General features: G+C 47.5%; 1 protein-coding gene across 4 annotated transcripts in view; it reads right to left on the bottom strand.

Moving 5' to 3' along the window:
- Positions 1 to 24,094, bottom strand: part of CRTAC1 (cartilage acidic protein 1) — a 693,808-nt gene that overhangs the window by 42,791 nt on the left and 626,923 nt on the right. For all 4 annotated transcript variants that reach the window (XM_069754016.1, XM_069754014.1, XM_069754015.1 and 1 more), the window contains exons 9-11: positions 17,828 to 17,910; positions 2,497 to 2,597; positions 120 to 288 (exon numbers count right to left, since the gene is read on the bottom strand). In XM_069754016.1, the coding sequence (XP_069610117.1) occupies positions 120 to 288; positions 2,497 to 2,597; positions 17,828 to 17,910 (353 nt within the window). The remainder of the gene's footprint in view (positions 1 to 119; positions 289 to 2,496; positions 2,598 to 17,827; positions 17,911 to 24,094) is intronic.

Genomic DNA, 24,094 nt, shown 5'->3' with positions numbered 1-24,094 from the left:
CCTTAGTGCATCTACCTCTTTTGCTTACACTAGATTTTGGCTTCCTCTACGAGGCAACACAAAAATAGCTCATCTTCAGTGTGGCAACAGAAAGGAGAAAAGAAGCCATCATTACTTACCGAGGCCAAAGTGGGCAACTGGTTCCATCTCACACAGGTATCCAGATCCACCATCAATAATTCTTAGATGGGCCCCGCTTTTTTTGGTGTATAGTACCACTTTAGCACCTCGTGCAAAAGCACCATACCTAGTACGTGGTATCACTCTCAGCCAATTGTTTTTCAAGCCCTGGAAGACACAATCAGTCTAGTTAGTCCTGTAAGAACTAGGATGTAGCCAGAAAATGTTTGAGCACCCCCAGTCAAAATTACTGTTATTGTGAAGAGTTAAGCAAGTTGAAGATGAAATGATTTCTAAAAGGGATAATGTTAAAGATGACACATTTTCTTTGTATTTTAGGCCCCAAAGATATATATTTTCATATTTTACATTTTAAAAATTACGAAAACTAAAATGGTCCGATACAAAAGTTTGGGCACCCCCTTTTGAAAGTATTAGCGCTTGTAAATGCTTTTTGTAGTCAGACAAGAATTATTCAATTATTTGAGGGATTTTCATCCATTCTTCCTTGTAAAATTCTTCCAGTTCTGTGAGATTTCTGGGTTGTCTTGCATGCACTGTTATTTTGAGGTCTAGCCACAGATTTTCAATGATGTTCCGATCAGGGCACTGTGAGGGCCATTGTAAAACCTTCACCTTGCGCCTTTTGAGGTCGTCTATTGTGGATTTTGACGTGTGTTTAGGATCATTATCCATTTGTAGAAGCCATCTTCTTTTCAGCTTCAGATTTTTTACAGATGGTGCTATGTTTGCATCAAGAATTTGTTGAAATTTCATTGAATCTATTCTTCCCTCTTAATGTGCCATTGAGATGATCTTTTCCTGAAATTATGTGCCCTTTTTTCTCCACACATACCTGTGATCATTGTGTCCCAAAAGTTCGATTTTAACACCATTGATCCACAGGACTTTTTTCCTAAATGCATCAGACTTGTTTAGATGTTGTGCATACTTCTGACGCTGAATTTTATGGTGAGGATGCAGAAGAGGTTTTCTTCTGATGACTCTTCCATGAAGGCCCTATTTCTGCAGGTGTCTCTGAACAGTAGAACAATGTACCACAACTCCAGAGCCTGCTAAATTTTTGTGAAAGTCTTTTGCAGTCAAGTGAAGGTTCTGATTTGACTCTCTAGCAATCCTACAAGCAGCTCTCAGTGAAATTTTGCTTGGTCTTCCAGACCTTATCTTGACCTCCACTGTTCACATTTCTTAATTACATTTCGAACTGAGGAAGGGGCAACTAGAAAACGCTTTGCTATCTTCTTATAGCCTTCCCCTGTTTTGTGGGCCTCCACCATTTTATTTTTCACAATGCTAGACAGCTGCTTAGAAAAACCCATGGCTGATGTTTTTGGCACAAGTAATAGTAATATACTCATTTGAGCCTTGTGGGCCAATAGATGCTGTGACCATAGTAGGATGGCAAACCTTACTATGTCTATGTAACCAGTCACCAATCTGGTTCTCATTTAGGGTCATGGGGGAGTTTAGTACAGCTACATATTAGAAACCTTTAGTATGAGCAGGCCTTCCCCATAAATAGATCTTCCAATTTACGCACAAGAGATGGGACAACATTTCTGGGAAAATGAAGAGTTGCTAAGTGGCTAAAACTTTTTGGCCACTGAGAGTAGCAGTAACTAACTATAGTGCAGGCCTCAAACGTCTCGTTACGATTCTTGCAGAGCAGCGAGGAGTCTATTGGTGACATCTCCTTCTCCATTCATCGCATTACTCTGTCTAGACCGTAAACAACAGTCTGCAATAGTAATTTGTTCTAATCCAGTTATCTACCCAGTGGGCAGTGCGATCCTGAAAAAGTGAAAAAATCATTGAAGCTGATGGAGAAAAGTTATTAAGCATAACCGCGCGGCACAACCTGAACTAAGAGGTGATTGTGATCTTCCAGTATTGATGAAATCTGCTCTGAGGTTAAGCTTGGTAATTGCTCATGGACCGGCAAAGTGACGACCAGCAAAATGTGTGCTCCATGCGACTCCAGCATGTGGCAAAGCTTGTTTTTTGTAGCAAGGCATCATGGTCCGCTTCACCTGACGGAAAGAGGGTCAGGTGATCTTAGTTCTCCCGATACGTAGGCTTCCCAGAGGCAGCGTCAATATGCCATAAATACCTGGTATGAGATGGGGGAACCCTTTAATCCTGTACTGAGGCCCAGCCCTGGAACTATCCCTTGAGAACAAAGGATTTAAAGTGCTTGATCTGTTTTTTTTCTGATGAATGATCATAGATTAGATGGTCGGCTGACCCCTCCAAAATCTTAAAATGTGGCCAACAACAGTCTGATCTCCATGGCCACCGTTAGCCTTTAATCACCAACTAGTTTCCCAGTATCATCAAGTAATAATGAAAATGTACCTGCTTCCCTTTAAAGACAGATATAGGTTGTGCCATGGACTCCCCGTGGGATAAGATTAGGTCCAGCATGCCATCTCCATCAAAATCAGTCACAGCACCCCCTATAGATTTAAAAAAAAAAAAAAACAACCGGTGAACCAACCTAGTGTCATTTCCCGCCCTACAATGTAAGCCATAAAAACTCATAAAAGTGCATTTTCCATCAGGGCGATCACGTTGAGCCCAGGAAACAGATCCCATCAACCAAATTGTTTTCCAGCTTACAGTGGCATAAAACAATAACAGAAACATCATACTTGCCCTTACAGTTCCAATTCTATCACTTCCAAGCCCCCCACTGGTCTCTGTAATTGCGGTTGCAAGACCACTGAGCCCAATGAATGATTGCAGCAGTCATATTGATATGTGTGAAATCATCGACCAGTGGGGCCATCAGGGCGTTAGCACTGGATGAGAATGGTGGAGTAGAGGTGGGAAAATAAAATAGGTGACTCAAACTTTCCATCTGTGGCCTCATTTTTTAAGATGACAACTTAATATCTTAATATTCCTGAAATCTTCTTTAAGTATAAATACTGTACTTTCTGACTTAAAGCGGATCTGTCACAAAATGTTACACTGATGTATCCCGTGTACTTAATGTGAAAATCCATGTCAGAATAGCTGTTTACTCAATCTGAAATTTTAAATTAGCTCACCTAGGATGATTGTCAGCTTCCCAATGCCCCTCCTCCCTGCTGAATCTCCACCCACCTTACCAGCCTGAAAGCTCCTCAGTGTCCCTCCCCACTGCTGCTACTGAATCACTGCCCTACCTTACCAGACTGAAAGCTCCTCATTGTTCCTCCCCACTGCTGCTACCGAATCACTGCCCACCTAACCAGACTGAAAGCTCCTCAGTGTTCCTCCCCACTGCTGCTACCGAATCACTGCCCACATCACCAGACTGAAAGCTCCTCAGTGTCCCTCCCCACTGCTGCTACCGAATCACTGCCCACCTAACCAGACTGAAAGTTCCTCAGTGTCCCTCCCCACTGCTGCTACCGAATCACTGCCCACCTAACCAGACTGAAAGCTCCTCAGTGTTCCTCCCCACTGCTGCTACCGAATCACTGCCCACCTAACCAGACTGAAAGCTCCTCAGTGTCCCTCCCCACTGCTGCTACCGAATCACTGCCCACCTAACCAGACTGAAAGCTCCTCAGTGTCCTTCCCCACTGCTGCTACCGAATCACTGCCCACCTTACCAGACTGAAAGCTCCTCAGTGTTCCTCCCCACTGCTGCTACCGAATCACTGCCCACCTAACCAGACTGAAAGCTCCTCAGTGTTCCTCCCCACTGCTGCTACCGAATCACTGCCCACATAACCAGACTGAAAGCTCCTCAGTGTCCCTCCCCACTGCTGCTACTGAATCACTGCCCACCTAACCAGACTGAAAGTTCCTCAGTGTCCCTCCCACTGCTGCTACCGAATCACTGCCCACCTAACCAGACTGAAAGCTCCTCAGTGTTCCTCCCCACTGCTGCTACCGAATCACTGCCCACCTAACCAGACTGAAAGCTCCTCAGTGTCCCTCCCCACTGCTGCTACCGAATCACTGCCCACCTAACCAGACTGAAAGCCCCTCAGTGTTCCTCCCCACTGCTGCTACCGAATCACTGCCCACATAACCAGATTGAAAGCTCCTCAGTGTCCCTCCCCACTGCTGCTACCGAATCACTGCCCACCTAACCAGACTGAAAGTTCCTCAGTGTCCCTCCCCACTGCTGCTACCGAATCACTGCCCACCTAACCAGACTGAAAGCTCCTCAGTGTTCCTCCCCACTGCTGCTACCAAATCACTGCCCACCTAACCAGACTGAAAGCTCCTCAGTGTCCCTCCCCACTGCTGCTACCGAATCACTGCCCACCTAACCAGACTGAAAGCCCCTCAGTGTTCCTCCCCACTGCTGCTACCGAATCACTGCCCACATAACCAGACTGAAAGCTCCTCAGTGTCCCTCCCCACTGCTGCTACCGAATCACTGCCCACCTAACCAGACTGAAAGCTCCTCAGTGTCCCTCCCCACTGCTGCTACCGAATCACTGCCCACATAACCAGACTGAAAGCTCCTCAGTGTCCCTCCCCACTGCTGCTACCGAATCACTGCCCACCTAACCAGACTGAAAGTTCCTCAGTGTCCCTCCCCACTGCTGCTACCGAATCACTGCCCACCTAACCAGACTGAAAGCTCCTCAGTGTTCCTCCCCACTGCTGCTACCGAATCACTGCCCACCTAACCAGACTGAAAGCTCCTCAGTGTCCCTCCCCACTGCTGCTACCGAATCACTGCCCACCTAACCAGACTGAAAGCCCCTCAGTGTTCCTCCTCACTGCTGCTACCGAATCACTGCCCACATAACCAGACTGAAAGCTCCTCAGTGTCCCTCCCCACTGCTGCTACCAAATCACTGCCCACCTAACCAGACTGAAAGCTCCTCAGTGTCCCTCCCCACTGCTGCTACCGAATCACTGCCCACCTTACCAGACTGAAAGCTCCTCAGTGTTCCTCCCCACTGCTGCTACCGAATCACTGCCCACATAACCAGACTGAAAGCTCCTCAGTGTCCTCCCCACTGCTGCTACCGAATCACTGCCCACCTAACCAGACTGAAAGCTCCTCAGTGTTCCTCCCCACTGCTGCTACCGAATCACTGCCCACATAACCAGACTGAAAGCTCCTCAGTGTTCCTCCCCACTGCTGCTACCGAATCACTGCCCACATAACCAGACTGAAAGCTCCTCAGTGTCCCTCCCCACTGCTGCTACCGAATCACTGCCCACCTAACCAGACTGAAAGCTCCTCAGTGTTCCTCCCCACTGCTGCTACCGAATCACTTCCCACCTAACCAGACTGAAAGCTCCTCAGTGTACCTCCCAACTGCTGCTACCAAATCACTGCCCATCTTACCATACTGAAAGCTCCTCAGTGTCCCTCCCCCCTGCTGCTATTGAATCACTGCCCACCTAACCAGACTGAAAGCTCCTCAGTGTTCCTCCCCACTGCTGCTACCGAATCACTTCCCACCTAACCAGACTGCAAGCTCCTCAGTGTCCCTCCCCCTGCTGCTGCCAAATCACTGCCCATCTTACCACACTGAAAGCTCCTCAGTGTCCCTCCCCCCTGCTGCTACTGAATCACTGCCCACCTAACCAGACTGAAAGCTCCTCAGTGTCCCTCCCCACTGCTGCTACTGAATCACTGCCAACCTAACCAGACTGAAAGCTTTTCAGTGTACCTCCCAACTGCTGCTACTGAATCACTGCCCACCTTACCAGACTGAAAGCTCCTCAGTGTCCCTCCCCCCTGCTGCTACTGAATCACTGTCCACCTTACGAGACTGAAAGTTTCTCAGTGTCCCTCCCCCCTGCTGCTACTGAATCACTGCCCATCTAACCACTAACCAGACTGAAAGCTTCTCAGTGTACCTCCCGTCTTTGGAGGCCTTTTTTGCTGGCCGTATTGCTGTAATTTTCACGGTCTACCATAAAAATCTTGCCGATTAACATTTTTCTGGTTTAGAATAGAAAAGGAAAAAGTAGGGAGAAAACGGAGATCCGTAAATACGTTCTTGATGGTGCACCGCAAAAACAAGCCTCCGTTGTTTTTGCGGTTCCATTGATTTTCAACAAGGGCCGTGTCCGTAAGCTGTGAAAAATATCGAGCAGGCTCGATATTTTTTCACTCACGGCCGTACGGCGCTCCAACAAATTTATGCAGCCAGTTTTTGCGCCCCATAGAAATCTATTGGGGTCGCAAAAACACGGCATGTGTAAAAGAAGCCTTACCAGACTGAATCTCCTCAGTGACCTTTCTTCCTGCTCCTGTATCTTCACACACCTAGACTGATTTCCAGCTCCTCAGCATCCCTCCTCCCAACTACTAGAAGCTCTGCCCACTTAGCCTGATTTCCAGCTCCTCAGCGTCCCTCCTCCCAACTACGAGAAGCTCTGCCCACCTAGCCTGATTGACAACTCCTCTATGTTTCTTCCTCCTGCTGTTGAATCTCTCCCACATAGACTCAATGGAGGCTCCTTAAAGTCCACCCTCCTAGCTGCTGGCATCTCCATCCATCTACCCTGATTGACAGTTTCTCAGCGTCCCTCCTCCCTGCTGCTGCATCTGAGTCGCCTGCCAGGGCCGTGGGGTACTCGGTACCTGGACCGGTACTCAAAGGGAGATGTCACAGTGGCGGTGACCCGGTCCGTGGCCCTGGGCGCCCATGTTAAGGGGAATATACTTAAAGAGTTTTTGAATAAAGTTCGTGTTCGTGACGCCACCTGTGGTATCCGGTCAGTGGGGACCGTCGCTGCTTAAAAGGTCCTCTGGGGTGGTGTTATGGCAGCTAGGATGGTGTAACATACCACAGGTGAAGGAGGTCCCCAGGGCTCTCGCAGTATGGATGAGGATGGTGAGTGGGGCAGTAAAGAACTGAGGACACAGGTTTACAGTCTCTTTACCTGGTTTACTGAAGGCTTCAGGCAGCCGCAGTCCAGGGCACCAGATCACAGGGCAGGCAGGGTCTGGCCGGCTTGGAAGCAAGTTCAGAGTCCCCTTTACCAGGTGGAGATGAAAGCCTTCCTCTAAAAGCGGTGGTGTTGTAGTCTCTTACTGCCTATGGCTTCTGGCAAGGTCCTCACAGTCCTCTCTGTCGTCCATAAAGGTGGGACACAAACCCGTATGACAGGTGGCTCGAGCCTTTTTACAGGGTCTCTATGACGACCCGGGCTCTATGTGCCACTGTGCCTCCTGGGTGTTAGGGCGGACAGGTTACATGTAGTATAGCTGTCCTGCCGATTTCTGCTGTGCCTCCTAGAGTCTGAAACAACCTCAGTCTTCTGGCTATCGGGAATCCGCCCTCTGCAGATAGGTAGCCCAGTCACAGCTATCCTCCCCTGGTGTCTCTCTCCTGTGCCTTGCTCTCCTGCACGCTCTACAATCTGTTCTTTCCTTCTATTTTCTCTTTCTCCAGGACCTGCAGCAACTCTGGCTGCACGGCCCCTTCAGTCTTTCTAACACTCACTGTCTGACTGCTCGCTTCTCTGTCCTCCTTACAGACTGCTCACTGACTTCCCCTCCAGCCAGAATATATATCTAGAGCAGCTCCCCGGAAAACCAGGTTCGGAGCTCCCCCTTCTGGCCTGGAGTGTGAACTTGTTGCATGTTTGTGTTTACCTGATAGAAGGGACCTTCCCTTGCTTCCAAACGTGACATCACTCTCCCCGTAAGGAAAGCAACGCCACTATAACAACCAGGACCCTGGGGTGTTACACATCTTCATCTACCTATCCTTACTGACAGCTCTTCAGTGTTCCTCCTCCCTCCAACTGAATCTCTGCCCACCTAACCGGATTGCCTATCTCATAGTGTCTCTGCTACTGCTGAGATCTCACAATGCTCAGTGCAAGCTGCAGCTGTCAGTCAGGCTGGGTGAGGAGAGATTGAAGGAGCTTGGGTTGACACAGAGTTGTCAGCTCTCTCGGTCCGGTCATTAGGGCCCCCACTACTTGATCATTGGAAGATGATACACTGTGATGGTAATATTCCTACAACCTTACCGCCACCCAATAATTAACCAGTTATATTAACCCCAAAATTGGGCCATGAACAATACAACCACATATCGTGACTCCTTTCCCGCCCCCACTTTTTACGTTCACATTATTATAGGACCTTATGGTGATCTTAATTCGGTTTAATTATTTATTTATTTTATTTTTTTATCGTATGAACATATATTTAAACATCATATAAGGATAAATAAATGATAAACAGTGATTGAAAAGAACAAAGGAACAGAAATCAGAGTCGGATATCGAGATTTTCTATGTATGCAATAACATTGTCATTTCCAGTATAGATAGAACCTGAAGTGGTCGGACGATGCATCCGTAATATTGACCCTGATCAGGGCCGCCATCAGGGCATGACAGCCATGACTGGTGTATGGGGCCCGGTGAGCAGAGGGGGCCCGCATCGGGCCCCGTCTCATCTGGTCACCGGGCCCCCCCTGCAGGCGCTGCGGCACACTATTGACGTGCGGGCCCGCGCCCGCACGTCAATAGTTAACAGCCCCCAGCCAGTCTGAGGCTGGCAGCTGAATAGGGCCGCAGTGCGCACTCGCCGGCGTCGCCTGCGTCTGACGTTCATTGTCAGCCGCCGGGCCCGGCGAGTGCGTCTGTGTGGAGCCTGGGGGGATCTTCGCCCGGCGCAGGAGCATGGCCAGGTAAGAAGTCGTGGTTTTTTTTTTTCTTTGAGAGCTGCGATCCAGGGGGGCCCGGGGGGCAGGATGATGGACACACAGGGGCAGAAATGCTGGACACAGTGGGGCAGAATGCTGGACACAGTGGGGCAGAATGCTGGACACAGTGGGGCAGAATGGTGGACACACAAGGGCAGAAATGCTGGACACAGTGGGACAGAATGGTGGACACAGTGGGGCAGAAATGCTGGACACAGTGGGGCAGAATGGTGGACACAGTGGGACAGAATGGTGGACACACAGAGGGGCAGAATGCTGGACACACAGAGGGGCAGAATGCTGGACACACAGAGGGGCAGAATGCTGGACACACAGAGGGGCAGAATGCTGGACACACAGAGGGGCAGAATGCTGGACACACAGTGGGGCAGAATGCTGGACACACAGAGGGGCAGAATGCTGGACACACAGAGGGGAAGACTGCTGGACACACAGAGGGGCAGAATGCTGGACACACAGTGGGGCAGAATGCTGGAGACAGTGGGGCAGAATGCTGGACACAGTGGGGCAGAATGCTGGACACAGTGGGGCAGAATGGTGGACACACAAGGGCAGAAATGCTGGACACAGTGGGACAGAATGGTGGACACAGTGGGGCAGAAATGCTGGACACAGTGGGGCAGAATGGTGGACACAGTGGGACAGAATGGTGGACACACAGAGGGGCAGAATGCTGGACACACAGAGGGGCAGAATGCTGGACACACAGAGGGGCAGAATGCTGGACACACAGAGGGGCAGAATGCTGGACACACAGAGGGGCAGAATGCTGGACACACAGTGGGGCAGAATGCTGGACACACAGAGGGGCAGAATGCTGGACACACAGAGGGGAAGAATGCTGGACACACAGAGGGGCAGAATGCTGGACACACAGTGGGGCAGAATGCTGGAGACAGTGGGGCAGAATGCTGGAGACAGTGACAGGGGCAGAATGCTGGACACGGGGCAGAATGCTGGACATTGGGGCAGAATGCTGGACACAGTGGGGCAGAATGCTGGACACAGTGGGGCAGAATGCTGGACACAGTGGGGCAGAATGTTGGAGACAGTGGGGCAGAATGCTGGACACAGTGGGGCAGAAATGCTGGACACAGTGGGACAGAATGGTGGACACAGTGGGACAGAATGCTGGAGACAGTGGGGCAGAAATGCTGGACACAGTGGGGCAGAATGGTGGACACACAGGGGCAGAAATGCTGGACACAGTGGGACAGAATGGTGGACACACAGGGGCAGAAATGCTGGACACAGTGGGACAGAATGGTGGACACAGTGGGGCAGAATGCTGGACACAGTGGGGCAGAATGGTGGACACAGGGGCAGAAATGCTGGACACAGTGGGACAGAATGGTGGACACACAGGGGCAGAAATGCTGGACACAGTGGGGCAGAATGCTGGACACAGTGGGGCAGAATGCTGGACACACAGTGGGGCAGAATGCTGGACACACAGTGGGGCAGAATGCTGGACACACAGTGGGGCAGAATGCTGGACACACAGTGGGGCAGAATGCTAGAGACAGTGGGGCAGAAATGCTGGACACAGTGACAGGGGCAGAATGCTGGACCCAGGGGCAGACTGTGAGACCCAGGGGCAGAATGCTGGACATTGGGGCAGAATGCGAGACACGGGGCAGAATGGAGATACGGGGCATGATTGGAGACACGGGGCAGGATGAAAGACATGGGGGCATGACTGGAGACAGATGGGGCAGGATTGGAGACAGATGGCGCAGAATGGAGACACAAGGGGCATGATTGGAGACAAGTGTCAGGATTGCAGACATGGGGGCATGGTTGGAGACATAGGGGGCAGAATGGAGACATGGGGCATGATTGGAGACACTGGGGGCAGAATTGGAGACAGATCGTGCAGGATCATGGGGCAGGATGGATATGATGGAGACAGATGGGGCAGGATGGAGAGATCACATGGGGCGATCATATGGGGCAGGATGGGGAGATCATATGGGGCAGAATGGATACTCATGAGGGCAGGATGGGAGAACATCTGGCTGACGCCAGGAATGAGACACACGGGGCCAGGCTGGGGGATATTATTAATACCATAGGGGCTAATTTAGGGATATTATTACTGCAGTGATGTATTTATTTTATTTTTTGAGTATACTGTTTTAAATGGGGGGCGGTCCTGTTACTGTATAGAGTGATACTATGTCGCCTTCTTCATGTGGTGTAATGTAGAAGTTGTGAAAAATTAAGTAATGTGTTCTGCAAGCGGAGCTCGAGATAACTGTGTTATTTCCTGCAGAGAGAAGTCCTGGCTGGATGAAATGATGGCGGTCTGTGCTGGATGAAAGATGAAGGACTTCACCTAGAGACGTCACTGGTGAGTCAGTGTGTTACCTATACACTGACACTATACACTGTATACAGAGCTCCTGTGTATAATTTCACTAGTGATCACTATATTATCTGTACACAGACACTGCATACTAAGTACAGATCTCCTGTGTATAATGGCACTTATGGTGATAGTATGGTGCTTTTTTTTAAATTACTGATCAGAATTGTAGTATTCAGTCACTATTTGGTGGTAATATGTGGTCTGGACATGGTGTTGTGGTACTTGTTCCTTGTATGTGATATTATTCGATCACTGTGGTGGTAATATGTGGTCTGGTCATGGTGTTGTGGTATTTGTTCCTTGTATGTGATATTATTCGATTACTGTGGTGGTAATATGTCATCTGGTCATGGTGTTGTGGTATTTGTTCCTTCTATGTGATATTATTGGTCATTTTAAAAATTGAAAAATAAATAAAAATATACCTAAATTGTATTGCATATTTTAACAATTATTTAATAGGTTACAGTAGAGTAGGGCCTGGCCAAAAGTGTCTACCGTGTTATGGTGGCGGCTTAAAAAATCTTTTGGCCAAAACAAAAGCTGCCGGCTATATGTGTGATCTGGTGATGGGAACTGTTAATGTGTGATTGGTGAGAAGTGGAGATTTTCCAAGAGAGAGCGGTGGGACTGTGGACAGTTCGAGGGGTGGAGCCTTGAGGCGGGGCTGGGGTGGAGCCTGGGCAGAGTCTCAAGGGGGCCCCGAAAATTTTGCCAGTATGGGGCCCCGAAATTTCTAGTGGCAGCCCTGACCCTGATATAAGGTCTCATTATGAAATTGCTTGGAAAGGGGAGATAAGCCTGGAGGGGCCGCTTTAATTATCATCCTGCAGATAAGAACTGGCACCAGGGGCAACACAATGAAGATGTATGAAGGGCAAGGCTCTAACATTACAATGTCACCGAAAAGTCATCTTCTATATTTCGTTTCCTTATCAATAGTATCATCGCTATTATTTGCGCTGACTACTCCGGGATCATTAACATTCCTGCGCACAGAGTCCTGACTATATCACTAACAGTTCTGTATGTTCTGCCGTCTCTTCGAGAACTTGAGCCTCTAATTGCGATTCTCTGCAAATGTCGGGATTAGGAACAACATTATTGTACGAGATATCACCCGAAATGTTACATATCAAAGCCGAGCCTCAGCGACGGGGGCATTACAAGCTCTGAAAATCAGCACACTCCAGGGATTAATGCTTGACATAAGGATTGTTAGAAGAGTGACATTTGCAGACTGCGCTGCAGCGCGGCACTGGTTAATACTGGAGACCAAATAATGATGAACTCTGCAAGTATTTGTTTATTTCTCTGAATAAACTGGAAACTAATGTACAATTCTCTACTGCCACCCGCTGGGAAAAAGGAAGAATTGCACCATGGACAGCTGGAAATTTAATAGGAAGAAAACAGAGGATTAATCCAAATTAGCTGAACTATTATTACTGAAATATTAAATAGGTCTTTTTATACACTTATAGGAATTATTTTGTGAATGGTGTTTTATTACGTTTTTGAAATACTGAAAAGCATGTGTAAACAAAATAAACTTTAAATGCATTACTGTCCAGACAGAAATGCTCCATGCACCACTGACCACTAGGAACAGAAATGCTACATACACCACTGACCACCAGGGACAGAAATGCTCCATACACCACTGACCACCAGGGACAGAAATGCTCCATACACCACTGACCACCAGGGACAGAAATGCTCCATACACCACTGACCACCAGGGACAAAAATGCTCCATACACCACTGACCACCAGGGACAGAAATGCTCCATACACCACTGACCACCAGGGACAGAAATGCTCCATACACCACTGACCACCAGGGACAGAAATGCTCCATACACCACTGACCACCAGGGACAGAAATGCTCCATACACCACTGACCACCAGGGACAAAAATGCTCCATGCACCACTGACCACCAGGGACAGAAATGCTCCATACACCACTGACCACCAGGGACAGAAATGCTCCATACACCACTGACCACCAGGGACAGAAATGCTCCATACACCACTGACCACCAGGGACAAAAATGCTCCATGCACCACTGACCACCAGGGACAGAAATGCTCCATACACCACTGACCACCAGGGACAGAAATGCTCCATACACCACTGACCACCAGGGACAGAAATGCTCCATACACCACTGACCACCAGGGACAGAAATGCTCCATACACCACTGACCACCAGGGACAGAAATGCTCCATACACCACTGACCACCAGGGACAGAAATGCTCCATACACCACTGACCACCAGGGACAGAAATGCTCCATACACCACTGACCACCAGGGACAGAAATGCTCCATACACCACTGATCACCAGGGACAGAAATGCTCCATACACCACTGACCACCAGGGACAAAAATGCTCCATGCACCACTGACCACCAGGGACAGAAATGCTCCATACACCACTGACCACCAGGGACAGAAATGCTCCATACACCACTGACCACCAGGGACAGAAATGCTCCATACACCACTGACCACCAGGGACAAAAATGCTCCATGCACCACTGACCACCAGGGACAGAAATGCTCCATACACCACTGACCACCAGGGACAGAAATGCTCCATACACCACTGACCACCAGGGACAGAAATGCTCCATACACCACTGACCACCAGGGACAGAAATGCTCCATACACCACTGACCACCAGGGACACAAATGCTCCATACACCACTGACCACCAGGGACAGAAATGCTCCATACACCACTGACCACCAGGGACAAAAATGCTCCATGCACCACTTACCACCAGGGACAGAAATGCTCCATGCACCACTGACCACCAGGGACAGAAATGCTCCATACATCACTGACCACCAGGGACAGAAATGCTTCATACACCACTGATCACCAGGGACAGAAATGCTACATACACCACTGACCACCAGAGACAAAAATGCTCCATACACCACTGACCACCAGGGACAGAAATGCTCCATACACCACTGACCACCAGGGACAGAAATGCTCCATACACCACTGACCACCAGGGACAGAAATGCTCCATACACCACTGACCACCAGGGACAGAAATGCTCCATACACCACTGACCACCAGGGACAAAAATGCTCCATGCACCACTGACCACCAGGGACAGAAATGCTCCATACACCACTGACCACCAGGGACAGAAATGCTCCATACACCACTGACCACCAGGGACAGAAATGCTCCCTACACCACTGACCACCAGGGACAGAAATGCTCCATACACCACTGACCACCAGGGACAAAAATGCTCCATACACCACTGACCACCAGGGACAGAAATGCTCCATGCACCACTGACCACCAGGGACAGAAATGCTCCATACACCACTGATCACCAGGGATAGAAATGCTACATACACCACTGACCACCAGGGACAAAAATGCTCCATGCACCACTGACCACCAGGGACAGAAATGCTCCATACACCACTGACCACCAGGGACAGAAATGCTCCATACACCACTGACCACCAGGGACAGAAATGCTCCATAAACCACTGACCACCAGGGACAGAAATGCTCCATACACCACTGACCACCAGGGACAGAAATGCTCCATACACCACTGACCACCAGGGACAGAAATGCTCCATGCACCACTGACCACCAGGGATAGAAATGCTCCATACATCACTGACCACCAGGGACAGAAATGCTTCATACACCACTGATCACCAGGGACAGAAATGCTACATACACCACTGACCACCAGGGACAGAAATGCTCCATACACCACTGACCACCAGGGACAGAAATGCTCCATACACCACTGACCACCAGGGACAGAAATGCTCCATACACCACTGACCACCAGGGACAAAAATGCTCCATGCACCACTGACCACCAGGGACAGAAATGCTCCATACACCACTGACCACCAGGGACAGAAATGCTCCATACACCACTGACCACCAGGGACAGAAATGCTCCATACACCACTGACCACCAGGGACAGAAATGCTCCATACACCACTGACCACCAGGGACAGAAATGCTCCATACACCACTGACCACCAGGGACAAAAATGCTCCATGCACCACTGACCACCAGGGACAGAAATGCTCCATACACCACTGACCACCAGGGACAAAAATGCTCCATGCACCACTGACCACCAGGGACAGAAATGCTCCATGCACCACTGACCACCAGGGACAGAAATGCTCCATACACCACTGATCACCAGGGACAGAAATGCTACATACACCACTGACCACCAGGGACAAACATGCTCCATGCACCACTGACCACCAGGGACAGAAATGCTCCATACACCACTGACCACTAGGAACAGAAATGCTACATACACCACTGACCACCAGGGACAGAAATGCTCCATACACCACTGATCACCAGCGACAGAAATGCTCCATACACCACTGATCACCAGGGACAGAAATGCTCCATACACCACTGACCACCAGGGACAAAAATGCTCCATGCACCACTGACCACCAGGGACAGAAATGCTCCATGCACCACTGACCACCAGGGACAGAAATGCTCCATACACCACTGACCACCAGGGACAGAAATGCTCCATACACCACTGACCACCAGGGACAGAAATGCTCCATACACCACTGACCACCAGGGACAGAAATGCTCCATACACCACTGACCACCAGGGACAGAAATGCTCCATACACCACTGACCACCAGGGACAAAAATGCTCCATGCACCACTGACCACCAGGGACAGAAATGCTCCATGCACCACTGACCACCAAGGACAGAAATGCTCCATACACCACTGACCACCAGGGACAAAAATGCTCCATGCACCACTGAGCACCAGGGATAGAAATGCTCCATGCACCATTGACCACCAGAGACAGAAATGCTCCATACACCACTGACCACCAAGGACAAAAATGCTCCATACACCACTGAGCACCAGGGATAGAAATGCGCCATACACCACTGACCACCAGGGACAGAAATGCTCCATACACCACTGAACACCAGGGACAGAAATGCTCCATACACCACTGAGCACCAGGGATAGAAATGCTCCATGCACCACTGACCACCAGGGACTGAAATGCTCCATACACCACTGACCACCAGGGAAAGAAATGCTCCATACACCACTGACCACCAGGGACAGAAATGCTCCATACACCACTGACCACCAGGGACAGAAATGCTCCATACACCACTGATCACCAGGGACAGAAATGCTCCATACACCACTGACCACCAGGGACAGAAATGCTCCATACACCACTGACCACCAGGGACTGAAATGCTCCATGCACCACTGACCACCAGGGACTGAAATGCTCCATACACCACTGTCCACCAGGGAAAGAAATGCTCCATACACCACTGACCACCAAGGACAGAAATGCTCCATACACCACTGAGCACCAGGGATAGAAATGCTCCATGCACCACTGACCACCAGGGACTGAAATGCTCCATACACCACTGACCACCAGGGACAAAAATGCTCCATACACCACTGACCACTAGGGACAAAAATGCTCCATACACCACTGACCACCAGAGACAGAAATGCTCCATACACCACTGACCACTAGGGACAAAAATGCTCCATGCACCACTGACCACCAGGGACTGAAATGCTCCATACACCACTGACCACCAGGGAAAGAAATGCTCCATACACCACTGACCACCAAGGACAGAAATGCTCCATACACCACTGAGCACCAGGGATAGAAATGCTCCATGCACCACTGACCACCAGGGACTGAAATGCTCCATACACCACTGACCACCAGGGACAAAAATGCTCCATACACCACTGACCACTAGGGACAAAAATGCTCCATACACCACTGACCACCAGGGACAGAAATGCTCCATACACCACTGATCACCAGGGACAGAAATGCTCCATGCACCACTGACCACCAGGGACAGAAATGCTCCATACACCACTGACCACCAGGGACAGAAATGCTCCATACACCACTGACCACTAGGGACAAAAATGCTCCATGCACCACTGACCACCAGGGACAGAAATGCTCCATACACCACTGACCACCAGGGACAGAAATGCTCCATACACCACTGACCACTAGGGACAGAAATTCTCCTTGCAACACTGACCATTGGGGACAGAAATGGTAAAATACTGACCAACAGGGAAAATAATTCTACATGAAAAACTGACTTCCAGGAAAAGAGATGCTACATGTACCACTGACCACTTGAGACATCAATTTTAAAATGCATTACTGACCACCAGGGACAGAAAGCGTAAAATTCAGCACTGTAATTCCAGACACAAACCACGGGCAGTGATGTTTCATGAAGGACGGCAGACATGTATTTTTTTTTAATACTGCACAACCCCTTTAAAAGTAAAATATTCTGAAAAAAAAAATAGAAAATCCTGACGTTGTTCCTGACAATCTCTACTGCTGGACAGGAAAGTGGTCACCACCAACAAGGAGCCAGGATTTCATTCAAGATGGCTCCCGTGGCCAGATATGCTCCTACAGCCAACCCCATACTTTCCTTAGGGAGGGGATCTGGATTGTCTTATGTGATACTTATTTTTTTTTTCTATAGAAACATTCTTAAACTGTACAAAAAAACAAGAATTAGGAAACAACTATACAATAATGTTCCCAACTCACCGGTTCCCCTTCCTTCTGGTTCTGAAGCATCTCCTGGATTGAGTTCCTCCATGTAAGGATCTGCATGTTCCCGACGTCCAACTCTACGAGGAACAGATATAGGCACCATCAATGGTCGTATTAACATGAGATAATATCGTGGTTGTTATTACTAGTAAAACAAATTTAGGATTTGTAATGTGATATGGAAATGTGGGCTGTCATCAGGTTCCTGAAGATCCCCATAACACTATTCACAAAGGGATCAACATAGAAGCCATTATTATCCGGATAATGGGTAGGGCCAGGTCCTAGAAGATACACCTTGGATCAACAGAACAAAGATCCCAAGAGAGATACGCCAGTCAGGCGACAGCTGTTCCTTTTCTGTAAAATAATATGGAGGCACAGGAGCCACTATCATATGGTCCCTGTGATAAAAGCAAGTAGGTGGGGACTGTTGGACATCAGGGTTTTGTCTGAGGACCAAACCATAGGAACTACACACTTTATGGGCATCATGGCACAGACCAAAGGATGTTAGTGGCACAAAACCACAGTTGGAACAAATGGACATCAGGGACTACAAATGAGTCTTTCTTCTAGGATCAACATAGCCTAAGATTAGTGGTTTTGGAGGGAACCTGCACCTGATTCATGTTCCCCAAACCACGAGCAGCATTGTTACACCCATGTATATTTTTCTCCTAAAGAACAATCATCCAGCTGGGAACCATGGCCAAATATGAGACTTTTTCCAGCCAGTCGGCTTTCCCGGCCAGCCGTTTTTTTTCCCAGCACTGCTGCAGGTGATTGACAGGTCACTCCCATAGCGAGAGACTTGTCAATCACCTAGAGGGGGAATGGGAGAAGGCAGCCTAGGACTGTACTGGAAATATTTTTTTCTTAAACGACAAACATCCAGCCGGGAACCATAGCCAAATATGAGACTTTTTTCCAGCCATCCTTCTTTCCCGGCCAGCCATTTTTTTCCCATCACTTCTGCAGGTGATTGACAGGTCACTCCCACAGCGAGAGATTTGTCAATCACCTAGAAAGGGGATGGGAGAAGGCAGCCTAGGACCTAGGACTGCACTGGAAATATTTTTCTCTTAAACAACAAACATCCAGCCGGGAACCATAGCCAAATGTGAGACTTTCCAGCTAGTTGGCTTTCCCGGCCAGTCGTTTTTTCCCAGCACTGTTGCAGGTGATTGACAGGTTGCTCCCATAGCGAGAGACCTGTCAATCACCTAGAAAGGGGACAGGAGAAGGTGGCCTGGGACCTAGGACTGTACTGGAAATATTTTTCTCTTAACCAACTAACATGCTGCCGGGAAACATAGCCAAATATGAGACTTTTTCCAGCTAGTTGGCTTCCCTGGCCAGTTGTTTTTTCCCAGCACTGTTGCAGGTGATTGACAGGTTGCTCCCATAGCAAAAGACCTGTCAATCACCTAGAGGGGAACAGGAGAAGGTGGCCTAGGACCTAGGACTGCACTGGAAATATTTTTCTCTTAAACGACAAACATCCAGCCAGGAACCATAGCCAAATATGAGACTTTTTCCAGCCATCCTTCTTTCCCGGCCAGCCATTTTTTTCCCATCACTTCTGCAGGTGATTGACAGGTCACTCCCACAGCGAGAGATCTGTCAATCACCTAGAAAGGGGATGGGAGAACGTGACCTAGGACTGTACTGGAAATATTTTTCTCTTAAACAACAAACATCCAGCCGGGAACCATAGCCAAATATGAGACTTTCCAGCTAGTCGGCTTTCCCGGACAGTCGTTTTTTCCCAGCACTGTTGCAGGTGATTGACAGGTTGCTCCCATAGCGAGAGACCTGTCAATCCCCTAGAAAGGGGATGGGAGAAGGTGGCCTAGGACCTAGGACTGCACTGGAAATATTTTTCTCTTAAACAGCAAACATCCAGCCGGGAACCATAGCCAAATATGAGACTTTTTCCAGCCATCTGGCTTTCCCGGCCAGCCGTATTTTCCCATCACTGCTGCAGGTGATTGACAGGTCGCTCCCATAGCGAGAGATCTGTCAATCACCTAGAGGGGGGATGGGAGAAGGCATCCTAGGACCTAGGACTGTACTGGAAACTGTCTGGTCATCGATTGTGATCCATGGCCTGATCTGTACAGTCTATCCTCTCTGAAACACCAGAGAGTTTCAGAGAAAAACATACCTGGCTGTAATGGAGTAACCAGACTCTGATTCATGCTGTCCACAGTTTAGGCAGCATAAATTAGTTGACATATTCCCTTTAAAGCCTCAGGATAAGTCCAAAGAGAGAACAATGCTCTTTGCGACCTCTCCCCACTGTTTTCAAGTTATGAGGACAACTCCTCTATTACCCTGAATTTCCTGACAATGGGTTTTCAAACAAGACAGCTCCTTTATTATAAGTATCAGGATCCTCAGCAATTAGACAGAGTGGAAAATAACTCCATGCATTTTATGGATTGCGTATACATTTAAATGAGAACAGTGTAATACTCCACTTCGCCTGCAGGGGCGCTGCAGGCAGTATAAATCCTTGATGCTGAGTTCTCTACAGATTTTAGCTGATCGCTCAGAGTCCCAACATCAAGTGATCAGCTTATCATCATAACACCTTCCTAACAAGACGGGACTGTCAAAAGCGCAGTAGGGGTACCTTTTGACATAAAACGAGTTGGACAAGTTTGCACCACACCCAAGGACCTATTGAAATAAAGTCATGTATTCCTCATGAGACCCCATAAATGATATGTGAACTGTTTATATCTGCAGGTGATTCGTGAAATATCCTTTCAGATTAGGCCCAGATTTTAATTGTATGGCTTTGCTGTCGGCTCCGGATTCCAGAGCGTCGGCATTAAAGTCATTAAAAAATGTTAATTTGTGTGTATTTTATGTCATTATATGACAGTTTTATGATCAGCTGCATTTCTGGAAAGATGATAGAACGTAGGGCTGCAGCGACGTGATTGAAAACAGGCAATTACCGGCGCCATTATGTGCCGAGCATTACTATCTTACGAGCTGCATTACATCCTTTAATGTGCCAGTGTAAAATGAAGATAGGGCAGGCCATTATTCTTTGTTACAATGAAACTCTGGATCAAACAGCTGACAATTACAGATCACAACAACGAGGCGGCCATGTTGGTTTTTTTTTTTTTTTTTAGCCGAGTCTATCCTATTTAAATAACAGCCTTTTATAGACGGTTCCAAAACGCGTCGTGTCATGTAACAAGTAAATACAGTATTTAAGTCATTTCCAACTCATTAAAATGATATTTCTTACAGAACTAGTATATCGGCACAGTCCGCCCGAGTCACGGGACCATGCAGCCGCTCGGTAATCAGCGTCATTAAAGGGGATCTGTGAATATAAATATATAGCAACGCAATAAGACCAAGACCGCCATCCTGTCCATTGATCCGCTGCCACCGCAAGCCATTTGTATTTTGCCTAGAGCACATCGTATAGGAGTCAAGATGAGGACAGGATGTAAGAGGGTCCCAGGGGTCCCATAGACCGCGCAGCCATAGTGAAAGAAGTCTGAGTCCAAATATCTGAAGGTTAAAGGACATAAAACATAGCAATAAAATAAAATAAAATAAGTCCTTGGGTCGTCCGTTCTAGAATATTTCTAGAATTGTTCAATACATTTTCTGTGTCAATTCTTTGTGATTTTAAAGATCTCTGCTTGCTTTATCGTTAATTTCCAGTGGATACAGATGTGTCGTGGTGATGGGATGGACACGCAGGTGCATGACATGACCTGGAGTGTGAAAAAAAGCCATACAAGGAAAAAAATTACTTTTTTAGAAAATTGGGATATATAGTACTTTGTAAAAAGGGTTCACATAATGGGACTTTATTAGTCAGACTTAAAGGGGTTGCCTAGGACTAGGAGCCAAAAAACTAGCAGGCAGTTAGTTGCTGCTAACTAGTTAGCAAGCAACTGACTGTTCTATCCGGCGCTGGCTAGGAGCGGTCCGTGATCGCTCCTGCTGACGATTCAGCTGCTGCACGTCAACAGAGCAGCTTGTCTGTCAGCGCAGTGTCACTGCCGATGTCATGCTGATCGACAGCTGGCTCCCCGCAGTTAGACAGCAGGGAACCGGCTGTCAATAAGCATGACATCAGCAATCAAAACTTGTCAACAAAGCAGAGCAGAAGAGAAGTCGCTCTATGGACATTGCGTCAGCCGAAACCACAGAATCGGGACATTTTTTCTACTTAAATGCACGCATTTCAGGCTCAAAATTATTTCGGCAATTGAGTTTTATTACAAAACTTGTATCCTTTGACATTTACAGGCACTTTGTTTCCCTGCGCATTCCAATCAGAGGGGCTCAGAAAACAGAAGAATGCGCTCACTGATGGATTCTCAGTTAACTCATTCTGCAGTGAGCAATAAATAGACAGTGTAATGCAGAGGCTAAAAGAAATCAAGCTATGCCACATTTTTCATGAAACCCAATTGCATAAATATGAATAAATGCATGTAAGTAAAAATAAGAAAATTATCGCAAAACATGGGCAACCCCCATCAAACACCTTTAGGCTGCAAGAATAGTAGCTCTTCGGACGCAGTGTATTTTTGATGCGTCCAAAACACTGCGTTGTACAGTACAAGCACAGTGAATGGGATTAATACATATCTCATGGCCGCTGTGCTTTTTCATGCTGCAGTAACTCACCTACAGTGTGGGTTTTAGAGCCACAGCATGTCCATTTCTTTTGCAGGAACGTTCAGTCTTCTGTGCGGAGTTTCACCATAGACTTTCATTAGATGTGGTAAGCCCACAGTTAATAAAAAGAACATACGCAGAACAAATGCACACCAAAAATGCATCTATAAAATAAATAAATGATTAAAAAAAAAATGACATGGGGTACCTCCCTATTTTTGATAACCAGCCCAGGTAAAGCAGACAGCTAGGGGCTGATATTATCAGGCTGGAAAGGTCCTGATTATTGGGTCCTTCCCAGTCTGAAAATACAAACTTGCTGGCGCCCCCAAATAGATGCTCCAATTCTGGCACTTTGCCCTCTTTTCCCGATGGCCCTTTGTGCGGTAGCAATTGGGGTAATAGTTTATGGGGTTGATGTCAGCTTTGTAATGTGAGCTGGCATTAAAGCCCAGGAGTCAGTAACTAACCCAGTAATAAAAAAAAAATCAAGAAAAAATAGTTTATTTTATAAAAAGCTTCTCACGCCTCGTTTACCAATTAAAAAGCAAAAAAAACAAACATGAAGATACGTGTCTCATGAATGATGAAGTCAACCACTTGGTGCAATGCCAGCTGACATTACAAAGCTGACACCAACCCCATAAACCATTACCCCTATTACCACCGAACCAGGGCAATCAGGAAGAGTCAGAAATTGTCAGAATTGGTGCATCTAATGGATGTACCAATTTGGGGGCGGCTGCAGGTTTGTATTTCTAGGCTTGGAAAGACAAAATAACCACGGACCTTCCCAGCCTGATAATATCAGACCGCAGCTGTCTGCTGTACCTTGGCTAGTCATGGGAGATTATGAAAAATAGGGAGGAGCCCACGTTGGCTTTTTAAATTATCAATTTATTAGGTTAATATAAGTGTGTAAGGCACTAATCAATCTCACAAATCGAATATTTATCTTCCTATCTTCCTTCTATCTACTAGAAAAAAATGGCAGCACACCAGCTTGTAAAGGTAAAAGGAAAAAAGGAAAGTGCTATTTAATAGCCCATAATAGCGATGTTTCGGCTCCAAGTGTAAGAAAGCCTTGAGAAAGGCTCACACTGGGAGCCAAAACTTTTTTTTTTCACCTTTACAAGCTTGTGTGCTACCTCCAATTTTTTCTAATATATTGAACATTTGGAACTCTCCTGGGGGGCACGGCACCCGGATACATTGCTGTTGCTGCCCTTGCTATCTATCTATCTATCTATCTATATCAATCTAGCATCTATCATATGTCTATTATCCATCTATCAAGTAACTATCTATTATCTATCTATTTATCTATATCTATCTATCTATCTATTTATCTATATCTATCTATCTATCTATTATCTATATTATCTATCTATCTATTATCTATTAATCTATTATCTATCTATCTATTATCTATCTATCTATCTATTATCTATCTATCTATCTATCTATCTATCTATCTATCTATCTATCATCTATCTATCTATTATCTATCTATCTTATCTATATCTATTATCTATCTATTTACCTATATCTATCTAGCATCTATCATCTATCTATTATCTATCTATTTAT

The sequence above is a fragment of the Ranitomeya imitator genome, chromosome 2 (assembly GCF_032444005.1).
Source record: "Ranitomeya imitator isolate aRanImi1 chromosome 2, aRanImi1.pri, whole genome shotgun sequence".
Classification (NCBI taxonomy): Eukaryota; Metazoa; Chordata; class Amphibia; order Anura; family Dendrobatidae; genus Ranitomeya; species Ranitomeya imitator.
This window is presented reverse-complemented; position numbering and strand designations above follow the sequence as displayed.